This window comes from Motacilla alba, chromosome 2 (assembly GCF_015832195.1).
Source record: "Motacilla alba alba isolate MOTALB_02 chromosome 2, Motacilla_alba_V1.0_pri, whole genome shotgun sequence".
Taxonomy (NCBI): domain Eukaryota; kingdom Metazoa; phylum Chordata; class Aves; order Passeriformes; family Motacillidae; genus Motacilla; species Motacilla alba.
This window is the reverse complement of record NC_052017.1, coordinates 140,289,764-140,303,090: the sequence shown is the minus strand read 5'-3', so window position 1 is coordinate 140,303,090 and position 13,327 is coordinate 140,289,764. Positions and strand designations below refer to the sequence as shown.

At 39.9% G+C, this 13,327-nt stretch overlaps 1 protein-coding gene across 3 annotated transcripts in view; it reads left to right on the top strand.

The window, feature by feature from the left end:
* TMEM65 (transmembrane protein 65) overlaps positions 1–5,823 on the top strand; it is a 31,182-nt gene extending 25,359 nt beyond the window's left edge. For all 3 annotated transcript variants that reach the window (XM_038162837.1, XM_038162846.1, XM_038162854.1), the window contains 3 exons: positions 23–65; positions 712–817; positions 2,341–5,823. In XM_038162837.1, coding sequence (XP_038018765.1) covers positions 23–65; positions 712–817; positions 2,341–2,433 — 242 coding nt within the window. In that variant the 3' untranslated portion in view covers positions 2,434–5,823. The remainder of the gene's footprint in view (positions 1–22; positions 66–711; positions 818–2,340) is intronic.
* The last annotated feature ends 7,504 nt before the right edge of the window (positions 5,824–13,327 follow it).

Genomic DNA, 13,327 nt, shown 5'->3' with positions numbered 1-13,327 from the left:
TCTTCCCTCTTCCTCCTTCCAGCTGCAGCTTTGGGAAACCTCGTTTCAGATTTAGCTGGACTGGGGTATGTATGAACTTGTGTTAAGAATATTAAGTGCATTCATTGAGATGCAAAGTGGAAAAATAATTTTTTGTAATGTAATATAGCTCTGCCTAATATACCTTCTCAGATTGTTATCCCCATATGTGAAGAGATTTCCTTCTCCTCAGCTAAAACAATATCTCTGCAATGTCTTCAGGTCTAGGCTATTTCTGATAAATACCTATTTCTGATAAAAACAGATACAGCTTATTTTAATTTTTACAGGAAGTTCCTGCATAACTGCTGAAAGTAAAGCCTGTTTTTCCCACTTTCCCTCTGTTATGTTTTCTGCAAATTGCAAGGCTTTTCACTAACTAGTCTGTGTGTGACCTTACCTCCAGTAAAGGTTACTTAAAAAGCTCTGTAAAGATGCATTAACATTCACACTAGTTGTGTTGTACTGCATAAGGTTTTTTAGAAATATTGCATCTTAAATCAGTGAGATAATTAGATTACATTGCAAAATGTGACCTTTAGAAGTCTGAACTCTGTCCCATAGTTTTCTCTCAATCACTTTATTGGTATGCTGAAGGAAAAGCTCTTGTTTTTAAGTTCAAGTATTTCAAAACCCTCACTAGAATATAGTGTGAGATTCCAAATTGTTTGTTCTTGTTTTCTTGTTCTTCAGTCTTGCAGGTTATGTGGAAGCTTTGGCTTCCCGGCTGGGTCTGTCAATCCCTGACCTGACACCCAAACAAGCTGACATGTGGCAGACCCGTCTCAGTGCACACTTGGTGAGTATCCTGGTGTGGAGCTTTTTGTGTTTAAACTAGCTGATAAATGCTTTTTGTCACTTTTTCCATTTATTCCTTAATGTCCACCAACTTTGTGCATGTTCCCCAGAGGGTTTAGTCTTAAGCCCATGTCAGGGAGAATCAAGAGATGGGATTTTTTTGAGCTTGAGTGGTTTTTTGTATGCAGCAAGCCCCAAGGGACAAGTGACATGGATAGTCTCTGCAATGACTTTTGTGTGTGCTGTGCAGATACCTGGGCTGAGCTCTGACTGTGGTGATAAGATAATTTACTTGGAAGTTATGACCATTTAGTAGTTTACTCTTATACATACATTCTTTGTCAAGTGCTTGCTATTCATATACCTGTGCTGGTTTTTTACTAATTTCTAATATTCTTTAATTAGCTTGGATGTGAAATCAGCTTTTCTCTGGCCAAACTTTTCGCATTTGGGTAGTATTCACTGCCTGTGTTTACAGTTGCAGGACACTCACCTTGCAGATGCATTTTCAGGGTGATTACTTACTTAACACTTAAGTATTTGAAGTGTTCCCACTTCAGCAGTGAGAACAATGATTAAAGAAACAGATTATCAGAAGCTGAGTAAAGAAACAGATACTTCACTTTGTCAGAATGAGCCTTCACTGGGAAAAATACTTCTGCAGATTTAAGGGAAAAGAAATAGCACTTACTGAGGAAAAGTTATGGTAGAAAAAGTCAGGTTTTAGCAGTGATAGATCAAAGCACAGAGCAATGAAGAGCTGGCATGTTGTCAGGGGGCTGCCCCATAGTCTGAGTCTTCTCAGTAAAAGCTGAGCCTGTGGCAAAACCCTGTCATTGCACTCAGTTTGTTCATATTCCTTTTATGTGAAAAGACTTCTGTGCATCTTTGCTTGTATGGTAGCATTTTGTCTTTTTTACCTGCTGTCTCAAGTTTTTCAACACTATCCACCTACTGCTATTGATGTGGTTTGGAGGCTGTTTGTCTTACTTTATTTCCTCTCCTCTTGACTTATACATTCAAGTCAACTGAAATGTTTTCCAGTTTTTGTTGGTTTTGCCTTGTGCCTTTGAAAGCCATCATGTTTGCAAGGAGCCGCCACTCATTCCTTTGATGATTTGCAGTACCAGATACAAGCAGATGCATGTATAGTCTCACCTAAAATGTGTGTAGTTGTTGTTTGGTGGTTTGTTGTTTTGGTTATTTTTTTTTCCTTTTCCATCTTCCGGTCCATTCTGCTAATGCTTTGAATATCTGTTTCCTCCTTTACCACTTGTGCAGCACTTCATGATCATTGCCCTCCTCCTTCTTCAGAATTGTCTTTTGTCATTGCAAACACTGTTTCTAACCTTGTCATATCTGTCTCTCTCTTATAGACTGTGTTTCTAGCCTGCATGCTAAGAAAGATGTGATTCCCAGCTGAAAACTAGAAGAAGGGTTGTGTGTCCCTGACTGTGGTGGTACATGGGAAATGAGTAATAACTGATCAGTGAAAAACTTAATTTTTTCTCCCTCTTTCTTTAGGGTAAAGCTATTGGAGTGACCATTGGCTGCATTTTAGGAATGTTTCCTTTGTTGTTCTTTGGCGAGGAGGAAGAAAAACTGGAAGAAAAATAATAATCTTTTTACAAGACATATAAAAATGTAAACTACTGTACCTCAATTATTCAATTATGCTGTCAATATTTAGGAATTAACAGACAGTAAAAAAATGTATAGACTTGGGAACAAAACCTTCAGCATGTCATTTTATGGAAACACTAATTTATTGTGGCCTTGTTGTGTTCAGTACTTCTTTTTATAAGGTATCATCTAACTTTTTATTTAATTGTAAATTTTGAAGTGTTTTCACTTATGGCAAGATGTTTACCACTTTCCCCTTTGAACTTATTCTTTAATGGATTATTACTTCAATAATCCACCATGGGTGACAGTATCACTCTTGAGTTGCTTATTGGTTGCTTAACAGTTGTAATTGCATGACAGAAATATCACTGGTGTTCATCAGGTCCTTCAATGCAGATTATCAAGAAGGTCAGTGATGAGTAATTTGAAATCCCTCACTTTGCAAGGAGACTGGTTGCCCCTCACCAGCCATCATTTGCACTGCCTTAGATTAGATATTTCCGTGATCTTTGACAGTATAGTTTCATTTTTTTCACAATTCTGACTTAAGTGTCTCTGAATTGTCTTCTGAGATGATCATGTTGATGCTTTGACAAGGTAAGTGTTTCCAGTGTAGGCTCTCTACCAAGTCAATTTTTAAAGTGGTGATTTAACACCTTCTGTACTTCCATATTCATGCCTCTTTTTTCCCTTTCTAAACAGTGTTTTGTGAACTGAGTTGAAATATCCTTAAATTTGTCATCCTCTGTTTTGAGTGTGGTATTAAAGAATTCAGACCAACTGTTTCAAAACCACAAACAACTTTTTTAATTGTTCTGCTTAATATAAGGTGTGAATAGTTGATTGGGTAGATGAGGCCAGGGAACAGTTCAGAGTATGAATGAATGCTGGCATTGCAAGTTTGTTATGAGTGGTTCAGTTGAAATGGTAAGCGCACCATCAGTCTGGATTAGAGGACCTGATTTGATGATAATACCTTTGTGTTTAAGATTAAGCCTTTGCTACTATTTTTTTTCCTGAGACAATTAGTTAAAAAAAAGCAACAAAAATAGGAGAATTGAGGCCTTTTTACTTTTTTTTTTTACTTTTATTTTTGTAGTCTTACTTGGCATATTATAGACCTGACAGTGCAGTATCATGTAACTGTGCTTTTTTATATGGATATGAATAAAATTATGACAACTATTGAATATTCATTATATTTCAGGATCTTACTTGCCAATGGCATAATGCTAAACTGCTAATTGTCCCTTAGAGGAGAAGGTTTCTTACTTGTTTGAATACTGTTTGGAAAAGCCACTAAAACGTGGCACAGCCAAGGCACTTTGAAAGTTTTATTGCTGAAATTGCTCGCACTTCTGAAACCTAGAAAGAAATGTTAAAAATAAAATCAAATTCCCTGATTTTTATTTTCTACAGGAAAAGTCTTATTGTAACGTGTGTGTTTTACAAAGCTCATTGCTTAGCTCATTGTTATAAATCTGACTTTTCTGTTCTGATTTCTAGAAGCCCTTTAACAGCAGTACTGAAACTGACTTTAATGAAGGTAACACTTGTATCTGTTTCTTAAAAAGCAGGTGTTGAAAGCTTGGAGTGAGTGGTCCTAATAGTCTGTGCTGTACTTTGCACATTAAACCAGGACAATCTGGACCAAGCTGTAAAACTGAACGAAAGCTCAGCCAAGCATCAAACACAAATGCGGAGGAGTTTCAGCTTGCGCTTCAAAGGTGGAAGCTTTATTAAAATAAAACTGAATAAAAATCCAAATTGCAACAACCCCCACAACTCTAACACAAAAAACCCCAACCCACAAAAACAATCCAGAAAGGCAATTATACACTCTTTCACCAACAGATTGCTGCTGGTTTACAGTACTTGAGTGTTCAGAGGTTTTTTTACTCATCTACACATTTGTCTTGCCTCAAACTTTTAACTTTTCTGCCTCTGCATGCACTTATTTTCCACGTTTTTCTTAAACTGAAGTACAAGTCAAAGCAATTTTGCATAGCTTCTTTTGTTGCTGTTTTTACAATTACTTCAACACTGTTTCCCATTACGATACTGGCATCTTGATTGGAATCTTCCAGCAGTGGCCAAATCTCTGTTCTTTGGCATTGTACCATCGCAACTCTGTTTTCATCACTCTCTTACAGCTCATGAGAACAATTGGAAGGTCGTGCCAGCTGTCACAGTAGTATTTCTTTCATAATGGCAATAGGAAAGACTGTGTACTATTGTTAAATAGCTTGTGCATGTAAATTGAGTACCTTTTGTTGCTGTATGTCAAACTATTGTACTGCAACCAGTGCTTTTATTGAGAATCAATGAACTAAAGTATCTTGAAAGAAGTTAATCATGTGTCGTCTTGTTAAACTGTTTAGTTGACCACAAAAATGTGGAGGGCAAGTGACACATGGTGAGAAGTACTGGGTATTTCAGTCTGATACCATAATGAAGAAGGTGACTTCTGGGGTTTCAGTATTTGATAAAGGTGAGGAATAACTTGTGATGTGAGAGGATTAGTGGTGCTGATTAGTGGCTCAGAGGAGGTGTTTGTTGGGTCCAAGCTGCACCCCTGGGAACCAGGTAGTTTCCTTTGGCTGCAGGATCCACACTTGTGTGGGCATGGCACTGCTGTGGATGGAAGGGAAGATCTGTGCCCTGTCTCTCCACAAGGAGAATGGGTTTTTCTGGGGTATATGGATGCAAGTAATCCCTGATGCTCTGATCACACTTACTAAAAACCTAACTGAGAAGACAAAGTCCCCTTTACTTTCTGGTATCTTCTCCCTCCTTGATAAAAGGAAAAACAAAACACTTCAGGCTTGTTAAGAGACTTCAGTATTGCTCTAATTTTTTTTATTCTATCAGTTTGTCCTGTGTCAACAGGAATTTCTTTTGCCTTGCAGGGCTGGTAGACCCGAAATTGTGTTTGAAATACTGTCTTCTATTGTAATTTAAATTATAAATGTATTTTTGACTGTATGTTATCTCTAGGAACAAAGAACATGCATCTGATAATAGGGTTATCCAAATCTTCTTGCCAGTATTTTCTCATGAGTGTACTTTTACATAAATTATTTGAATTCAGACAACATATTTTGTATTGTCTTTAATTAAATTGTTGAACTTTCTGTAAACTTTTGTACCACAGCAAAGCTGTTCTGTGTTTCTTTATTAGACCAGATGCTGGAGGGGAAATGTTAATAATATCCTGTGGGTATTCAGCCTCAGTTATACAAAACAGGAATTTATTATATTTAAGTTAAAAGCAAGTGGTCCTTTGTCACTGTCATAGGAAATACCACCATGGAGTGGTACTTCTGTCTCTTCATGCTCAGAAGAGAGCAATTTAAATAATTAAAATATTTGCATGGTAAACTGGTGGTGTTTGTGATTAATATTAATCAGAAGTTCAGTTGCACTTGAACTTTTGGAATTAACTGAGTTTTTTTGTAGGTAAACTAAACCTTTTTGAACTTTCCTGGACTTTGGAGCTCTTCAGTTTTCTTTTTACTTGTTGCCCAGTCCTTTTTGTGCTTGTCTGTGCAAGAAGAAGAGCGATGAGTGAAACATCTGTACTGTAAGGATGGTCTCATTTAATTTTGAGAACCTGTACAGGCTGGCTGTTGTTTTACTCCATTGTGGTTGCGTTGTGTAGTTGAACTTAATTCCTGCTGTTCAGAGAGTATGTCACACTTCTACCTGACGTTTCCCTCTCCTTGGTCTGATGTTTTACATGGTCTAATGACAAGCTGACAGAGCAGCAGTATATAAACTGAAGGTGTTAATAAAGTGTGGAAGAATTATCACCCTTCTCTGAGAGTCTTATGCCTCTGGAATTTTCCAATCTAAAATATTAAGAAAATAGCTGGACCTCATAACACGAATTCAAGCTCTCATTTAAAATTTTTTATTAGGTGTTTGTTAAGGCTTTTCCCTTGTCTCAGTGTTTCGGACCCTTGGCATCCAGAGTGTTGCTTCAAAATAGCGTTAGGGCAGGGTGGGGGCTGTGGGCTGAGGGTCTAGGCAAACTTGAGATTCTGAAGCCAGGCAAGATAAAGGAAGAAGGGATTTTTTTATTTTGTGTTGTAAGACAGCTGTGTGTGTTAGAGTGCTGATGTAGTACTTATCCTGTAGGTAGATGATGCCAAGTGCGGCCTTTTGCGAGCAGGAAACAGTTCTGACTTACCAATCTTCAGCTTAGTGTACAGTATGTGAGCAAATGGCTTAAAGAACTAAATGCTGCTTCACAGTCATGAGTTACTCCTTCTGTGTATGTGTGCAAAGATTAAGTTGCTGTAAAATACCAAAATTATTTGAGACCTTAAATTAATGCATTTTGTGTCCATTTTGTTTTCTGTTCTTGATACTGTGCTTATCTCAGAGTGTCTTGTCTTTGTCTGTTGGTATGAAAAGGACCTTATGCTTTTGCCTGGAGAGCTTAAGCACTTCCAAACATGTGAGTATTGATTTATCTGTTAGAAAATAGAGTATCTTGTTATGGAATATGAAATATCCTGAGTGGGACCATTCACTATTTAGAAAACTTGGATCCAAAGGGTAAGATTTGCCATATGGGACTTACTGCTGCCATTCCTGTTGAGAAGAGATTTCCACTGAGCAGTACCATGGATTGGTAGAACAATAACAGGGAGTGCTGCCTTGTCTCTGCACAGCACTGCTGCTTGGGTTTGGGAGGGTGGTCTGTTTGTACTGTGGTGTTTCTTTATAGTTTTGTGAAAATTACTTGTCTGTTACTTCCAGCTAGTAACAAGGAAAGTGAAGAGAATGAGATTTTTCTGAGTCATTTTCCCTACATGAGGATGCATAGGGGTCTTATTAAAAGAGAAAAAAAAAAAGATTCTCATGGTACTTTCCTGCTGTTCTCTGTGCCTTGAGAGCACTTTTAATGTGCTGGAACATTGGAAGATTCCAAAGGGCTGGTGAGGTTTCCCTCCTCCAGACTGGCTTCTCTGCTTATCTCAGCTATTGAATCTCAGGAGGAACTGTCAAAGGAAAAGGGATACAAAAGGACAGAGTTCCTTGAACAGGAAGAGAAGAATGTTTACAGGTGATTTACCTTTGCAATACAAGTGGCAAAAGCCAATTAGATATGAAAAGGAGAACAGCCTCTTTTGGTGAAGTTTCAGGTAGGCTTTCATGAAGATCTGTGGTTGTTTTCTTTCTCTGCATGGTTTCTGCTATTAGTTACTTGCCCCTTTTTGAGTAGGAACACAGGAGACTATATTTTTTATTCTACACACTGTGCTCCCTGAGAGCTTCACACTGTTCCAAGGAATGTCAGGACTGGGGAAGAGTCTTCAAGCAGAGCCACTGTTGGCAGGAAAACATCCCATCCCTATCACAGCCCATGCTGTAATAGGCAATCTCATCTTCATTTGTATTCCCCATTTGCATTGTAAAGGGAAGCGGACACTGGGATAGTTTCTCTGGGAAAAGTAATGTTTTCCTTGGATTGTATTAATTTGTGGCAAGGGTTATTGTGCTGACATGCCGAGGAGCAGGGCAGTCCTTCATGTGGCTATTAAAAAAAGAAGAGGTTCCTCCTGACACCCCCCCACCCCCCCCCCATTGGAAACCTTAATATCTCATAGGATAGTCCTCTCCTAATCTCTGCAGTGGATGAATGGCCTGGCTGTATGATTTGGCAGATTATAAAGTCCTAGGAAAGCCAAAAGGCAGTTGCATGTCATTTTTCTGTAGGTCACTATGACATGTGAGGGGTTTGGGTACTTGTAAACTCAGTCACATGTGGATATCCTTCAGGCTTCAAGGCTCTCTTTTCGTATGTTCAGGGGATTCTTGAGATGGAATTTCCCCACCAAAATATAGGTTTTTCATGTTGCAACTGGGCTACTCCATCTGTGTTAGATATCTCATGACCCTTTTCTGTATGGCAGAATCAGTGCTGCAGAGTGTATTTTGTTGGTGTTGCAGTTCAGGGTGGGATTTCTCGCATGCTGCAGGCAGGAGGGTACTGACTTACAGCCTCTGCAGCAAAAATACAGTGCTGATGTTAATTCCTACAGTCTTCTAATATTCTTTAAGCCATGGTGAATATTTGGAGTGTAATGGAGTTTCAGCCCTGTCTTTTGCCCAGAGTTTGCACAGGTTTTGATTGTCCTGCCCTGTCCCATGTTGCTTTTTGTCAATGAAATTATGAATTGTGCAAGATAGCTTGTTCCATGCAATGGAAGTGTTTATTTTCCCATGAAATAACTGCTTCATTGGATGGAAGCTGCTGACTGTTGTAAAGCAAACTGACCCTGTGAGTGGAGCAGCCTGGTAGCAAACAGGGTTGACAGGGAAACAAATTACTTCTTTAAAACTTTCCAGCAGGGAAGAGCTGCTCCTTTCTTGATGGTTGTTTTCTCTGACACTCCATGTCAGCAGCAAATTACAATGTTTTTTTCTTTTGGTTTTCATTTCAGCTGCTGTGGCAAGAGATGCCAATATTCTGTGTTGCGCAGCAGCGGGGATCTCTGTTGTGAATTACTTTGCATGAAAAAGGCAGTCTGCTAAATTAAACAGATAATCCAACAAAAAGGAACTTAAAGTATACATGAGGCAGTGCCCACACTTTGTGCCTGTAAAACCAGAGAGCAGAGGGCAAGGACAGCAATTCAGAGGCTGGAAAGCTCCTGCTGCTAGAAGCACCTGTTAAAGAAAGAAACAATCTGCTGCAGGACAAGTCATAGGTGTCTTCTAACGTACTAGGGGTGTCCTCTGATAAACTCTCAGTATGCACTGTGGGTTTTGCAGCTCTTATCTCATATCCTCATCTAATCTTATTCTGGGTAAAGTTTGCAGATAGAGTCCTTTAGTTTGTGATGTGGTTATTTCTTTTATTTCCTCCACATTGTAAGAAAATGCAGAAAGAGTGGTAGTGCCACAGATGGTTAGGATAAAAGGCGGGGAGTTTCTGCATTTCCTAAATAAGCTTTTTTTTCTTTGCATTGATGCTCTGGAAGTATGTGAATTTTAGAAAAAATTAAGCATCCCTAGCTGTTGCTGTCCATAAATGACTGTTCTGCTTGCACTTGGCAGCATTGTGTCAGATCTTGCAGGCATGGTGATGCTTTAGCTTTTTTACAAACTGTGGCCTACAGCTTTGATGTATTTTGCTTTCAATTGTGTGGAAGTTTCTTCCTAACCTTCATTTTTTAACTGCTCTAAGTTTGCTGCTTTGAATTAGTACTCCTCAGTGTGTCATACTGAGTAATTCCTCCCCATAGTAAGTGTATATGCGTATTGAAAAATATTCATCTATTGGAAATATGTCCATTCTTTTAACTACAGTTAGTCACTGTTGGAACATAATCACTCTTTTCTGTATATCCCATTAATCCCCTGTAGCACTGTTATTTCTGCAAGTAAATAAGCTCCATTTTGTAGTGCTTTAAAACACAGCATGAAGTAGTTCAGGGACTGTCACAAGATAGCTATAACAAGTAGGAAAATCTGAGTTACTTTCCCTTCTTCCCGATACTCTTGTCTGTGCAGTCAAAACTGTGTCAGCCTTTATGACTGCACAGAGGAAGTGTCCTTCATTTTCACTCACCTTTGGCTTTCCAGCCCTGATGCCTCCTAACACTCACTGTGTGTTCCCAGTTTCTGCCTGTGCAATTAGATTTTATTTTGTATTTCAAATGTTTGAATTTTCTCCTAACCTCTTTGAATCCTTCTGACAGTATCCTGCCATTGGCAGAGTGCAAGCAGTAGTTAAGGGGAAAGTGTATTTAGTTATATATTAACACTAATATTTTGCTTCCTGTCTTCTAAATGCCTGTTATGTCATACTGTGCTTATTCTCAGCATTACTTACCACCCATGCAAAACCAATTTTTTGCCGTTTTCTCCACAATCTGTCTCTCTCTCTTTTTTTTTTTCCCCCTATAATTTTGAAGAATTATTAAATGTTCAACCCACAGGAGCAGACTCTGGTTTTGCTGATCTTAGTGAATCAATTTATAGAAACTGGCATTTTTGTCACTTAATAATACTGCTGGAGGAATCTACAGCATGTCAGCTTGTCATTGTCTTTGCAGGGTAGTATTTGTCTCACTTAACTGTGGCTGTCTAGAAGTTACCCATCTCTCTGAGCCATGCAGGGAGTCAGAGAGTCACCTCTGGAGGATGATGCATCCCCCTGCTTCCAAAGAGCTGACTAAGTTATGCCCCAAAGTTTAGACTTGTGGGTGAGCTGAGGTAAATCCAGTGTTAGCACTTTATGGCTTTTGAGCTGTGTGCAGTTTCTGGCTCCTCAGGACCAGGTCCTGTGCTCGTGGCGTATCAGATGGTGGGGCTGAGTTTGAAGATTGGCTGCCCAGTCTGGATCCTGGGAGATGAGCCAGCAAAGTCATTGCACATCTGAATCACAGGGGTGAGCCAGTCCAGTGAAATGGGCATTTGCAGATGTGATTGATACCTCCTGGGGCTGTCCCACATTAATTTCCCTGACTCCTGGGACTCTTGCCTGTATGACAATTTTGATACATAGCTTCTAGGGTCTAGAAGATAAGTGACTTTTGCAATCAGTGTGAGTGTAGGGAAGAATAATAGTGGTGGATGAGAATTCATTTTAACATGACTGTGCTCCAAACCTGGAGTAAACCCAAAGCTACAATAAAGTCTTTGTCCTTCAGGACTAAACACTACTAAATTAAAAATAAAGGTGCTGGTTTTGGTTGTGGTGTGGCATTGGCAGAGTGGCATTTCTGTTGGCAGACAATAAAAGAGCTGCTGTCCTTCACTGGATAAAGAGGGAGGCTGTTACGTTCTTGGCCTGAAAGAAATAACAGTGCCTCATCCCTATTGGAGATTTGCCTTAATGTCTTAAGTGACTTTTGGAAAAGCAGCTCAGGTTCTTTGCTAAACTGCATTCACAGCCCCCTATTCGGCTCTGGGAACTTGGCAGAGCAGATTCTAGCAGTAGTGTACCAGGTCTTCTAGACAGTTTGAAGCAGATTTGACAAGGCTGTATCCAGAACACAATAGTGAATGGAAAATGTGCAAAGACTTCTGTGAAATGCAGTGAACAGACAGCAGGGCTTCTGTCCAGTGGCTGCTGGTCTGATTCTCCAGTGGGTGAGATGCACATATCACCGTGGGCACTGTTTGTCTGTATAAGGTACATGATGGTTGTCTGGGAAATTGGGGAAGCTCCTTTTTCAAGAGCATAAGCTCCAGTTGAATTTGAGCAGCTGCCACAGGCTGAGAACCCATTGTGTGCACAAGACTGGGGGTAAACTCATGCTGTGCTGAGGCCACTGCAGTTTCCTTCTTGTGAGGAGCCATTTAGTTAAAGTTTAGTTGGGCCTGTAAGATCTGTGCATAGGTACAGAGCATCTAACCATAGATACGGTGCATTCCTGCCCTCTGCAATGCTGTAGGTGTATTATTTGTGAATTTACTTGGGCTCTTAACACCAAAGTACATACATAAGTACTAAGGATCCAGTCTGGTGAAGCTGGAGTCACTCAGGTGTGGAAAATTACAGCTCAGTGTCTCCCTGCAGACTGTTCTGGGTAAAAGGTTCATAGTATCTGAGGTACAGCACCAACAGCAAGAAAGATGTGAATGTCCCTTCAGTCTAGAGGATGAGGACTAACTGTGGGCACAGGATTATTTTAACCAAGTGATAATAAAGATTTTTCCTTAGAATGTGGAAAAAATGGGGTTTTTTGGTCACAAGTGTGGCCAAACATGACATTGAGAGAGGTTTTCTATCCCTGTTGCCTCAGTTTGTCCTCTGCCTGAGACATTCACTCGTCCTGTCATAGCTTCAGCCCCCCTTGCTGACCTGATGTTTGGCCTCTAGTCATGTGGGTGAAGAAATCTGCTGTTGAAACTCATTCATTGAGGAGCTGCTGGCAGGCAGCATCAGTGACAGCAAAGGGTTCCAGCCAAGTCTGGCACCAGGAGAGACTGGGTTTGTACCAGCAACAGGGAGATGTTAATGCATTTAAAAGACAATTTGGCACTGGACACAAACCCCAACTGTCAGAGCAGCTCAGTGCTAAGTCCAGCTGCTCACACTGAATGCTTGGTGCTGCAGAAGAGAGGCCTAAAAGATTGTTGGAAGCTCACAACTGGGAAAAAAACAAAACATGGAGTCAGGAAGGAGAGACAGGAGGAAAAGAGGAAAAGTAGCACTGAAGTTATGGCAGTTTAAATGGGATGTAAGCTTATTCAAACAGGGATGTGACATATATGTGAGGGGTGCCTGCTGCTGTGGAGCTTTACTTAGAGTGCACAGAATGGATGGGTCAAATAGGGAGGTGTGAGAGAAAACAGTATTTGGGTGTTAAAAACTGGGCTGACAGGGGGAGGGGGAAGTGATGAGTCAGTAGACAGAGACAAGTGAAAGAGGAATGAGAATTCACTTCTAAGAAATTGTTAGAAATAAGGAAAAAGGCTTCAAAATGTTATCAAACTAACCAACATATTAAAACCTTATGGAGATGTGTGGATTGTTAGGGATATTAAGGCAGGCAGCAGCAATACACCTTGCCAGTATTCTTTGGGCTCAGATAGTGGGTGTTGAAAATCAGAAATGCTTTGGTTGAAGAGCTTGAGAGACTGCATTTTGTCGCTCTGACTAACCTGCTTGAAAAGTATGGCCTCTGCATGGTTTTCTTTGTGATCTCAGGGTTGTTTTAGAAATGTTTGGCATTTTGTTGCAATTTGGCAGAGATGTGCAGTTTTTTGCATTTCAAAATGGAAATTGAGTAAATTGATGGGGGAGGGGGTAATTGTGTACCTCAATAGCAGATTGAAGTCAAGATATTTCCCTCTCAACTGGCTTCAAACGAAGCCATCTTCATTAGCATGCATATTTCAGAACACATACTTAGTCTTT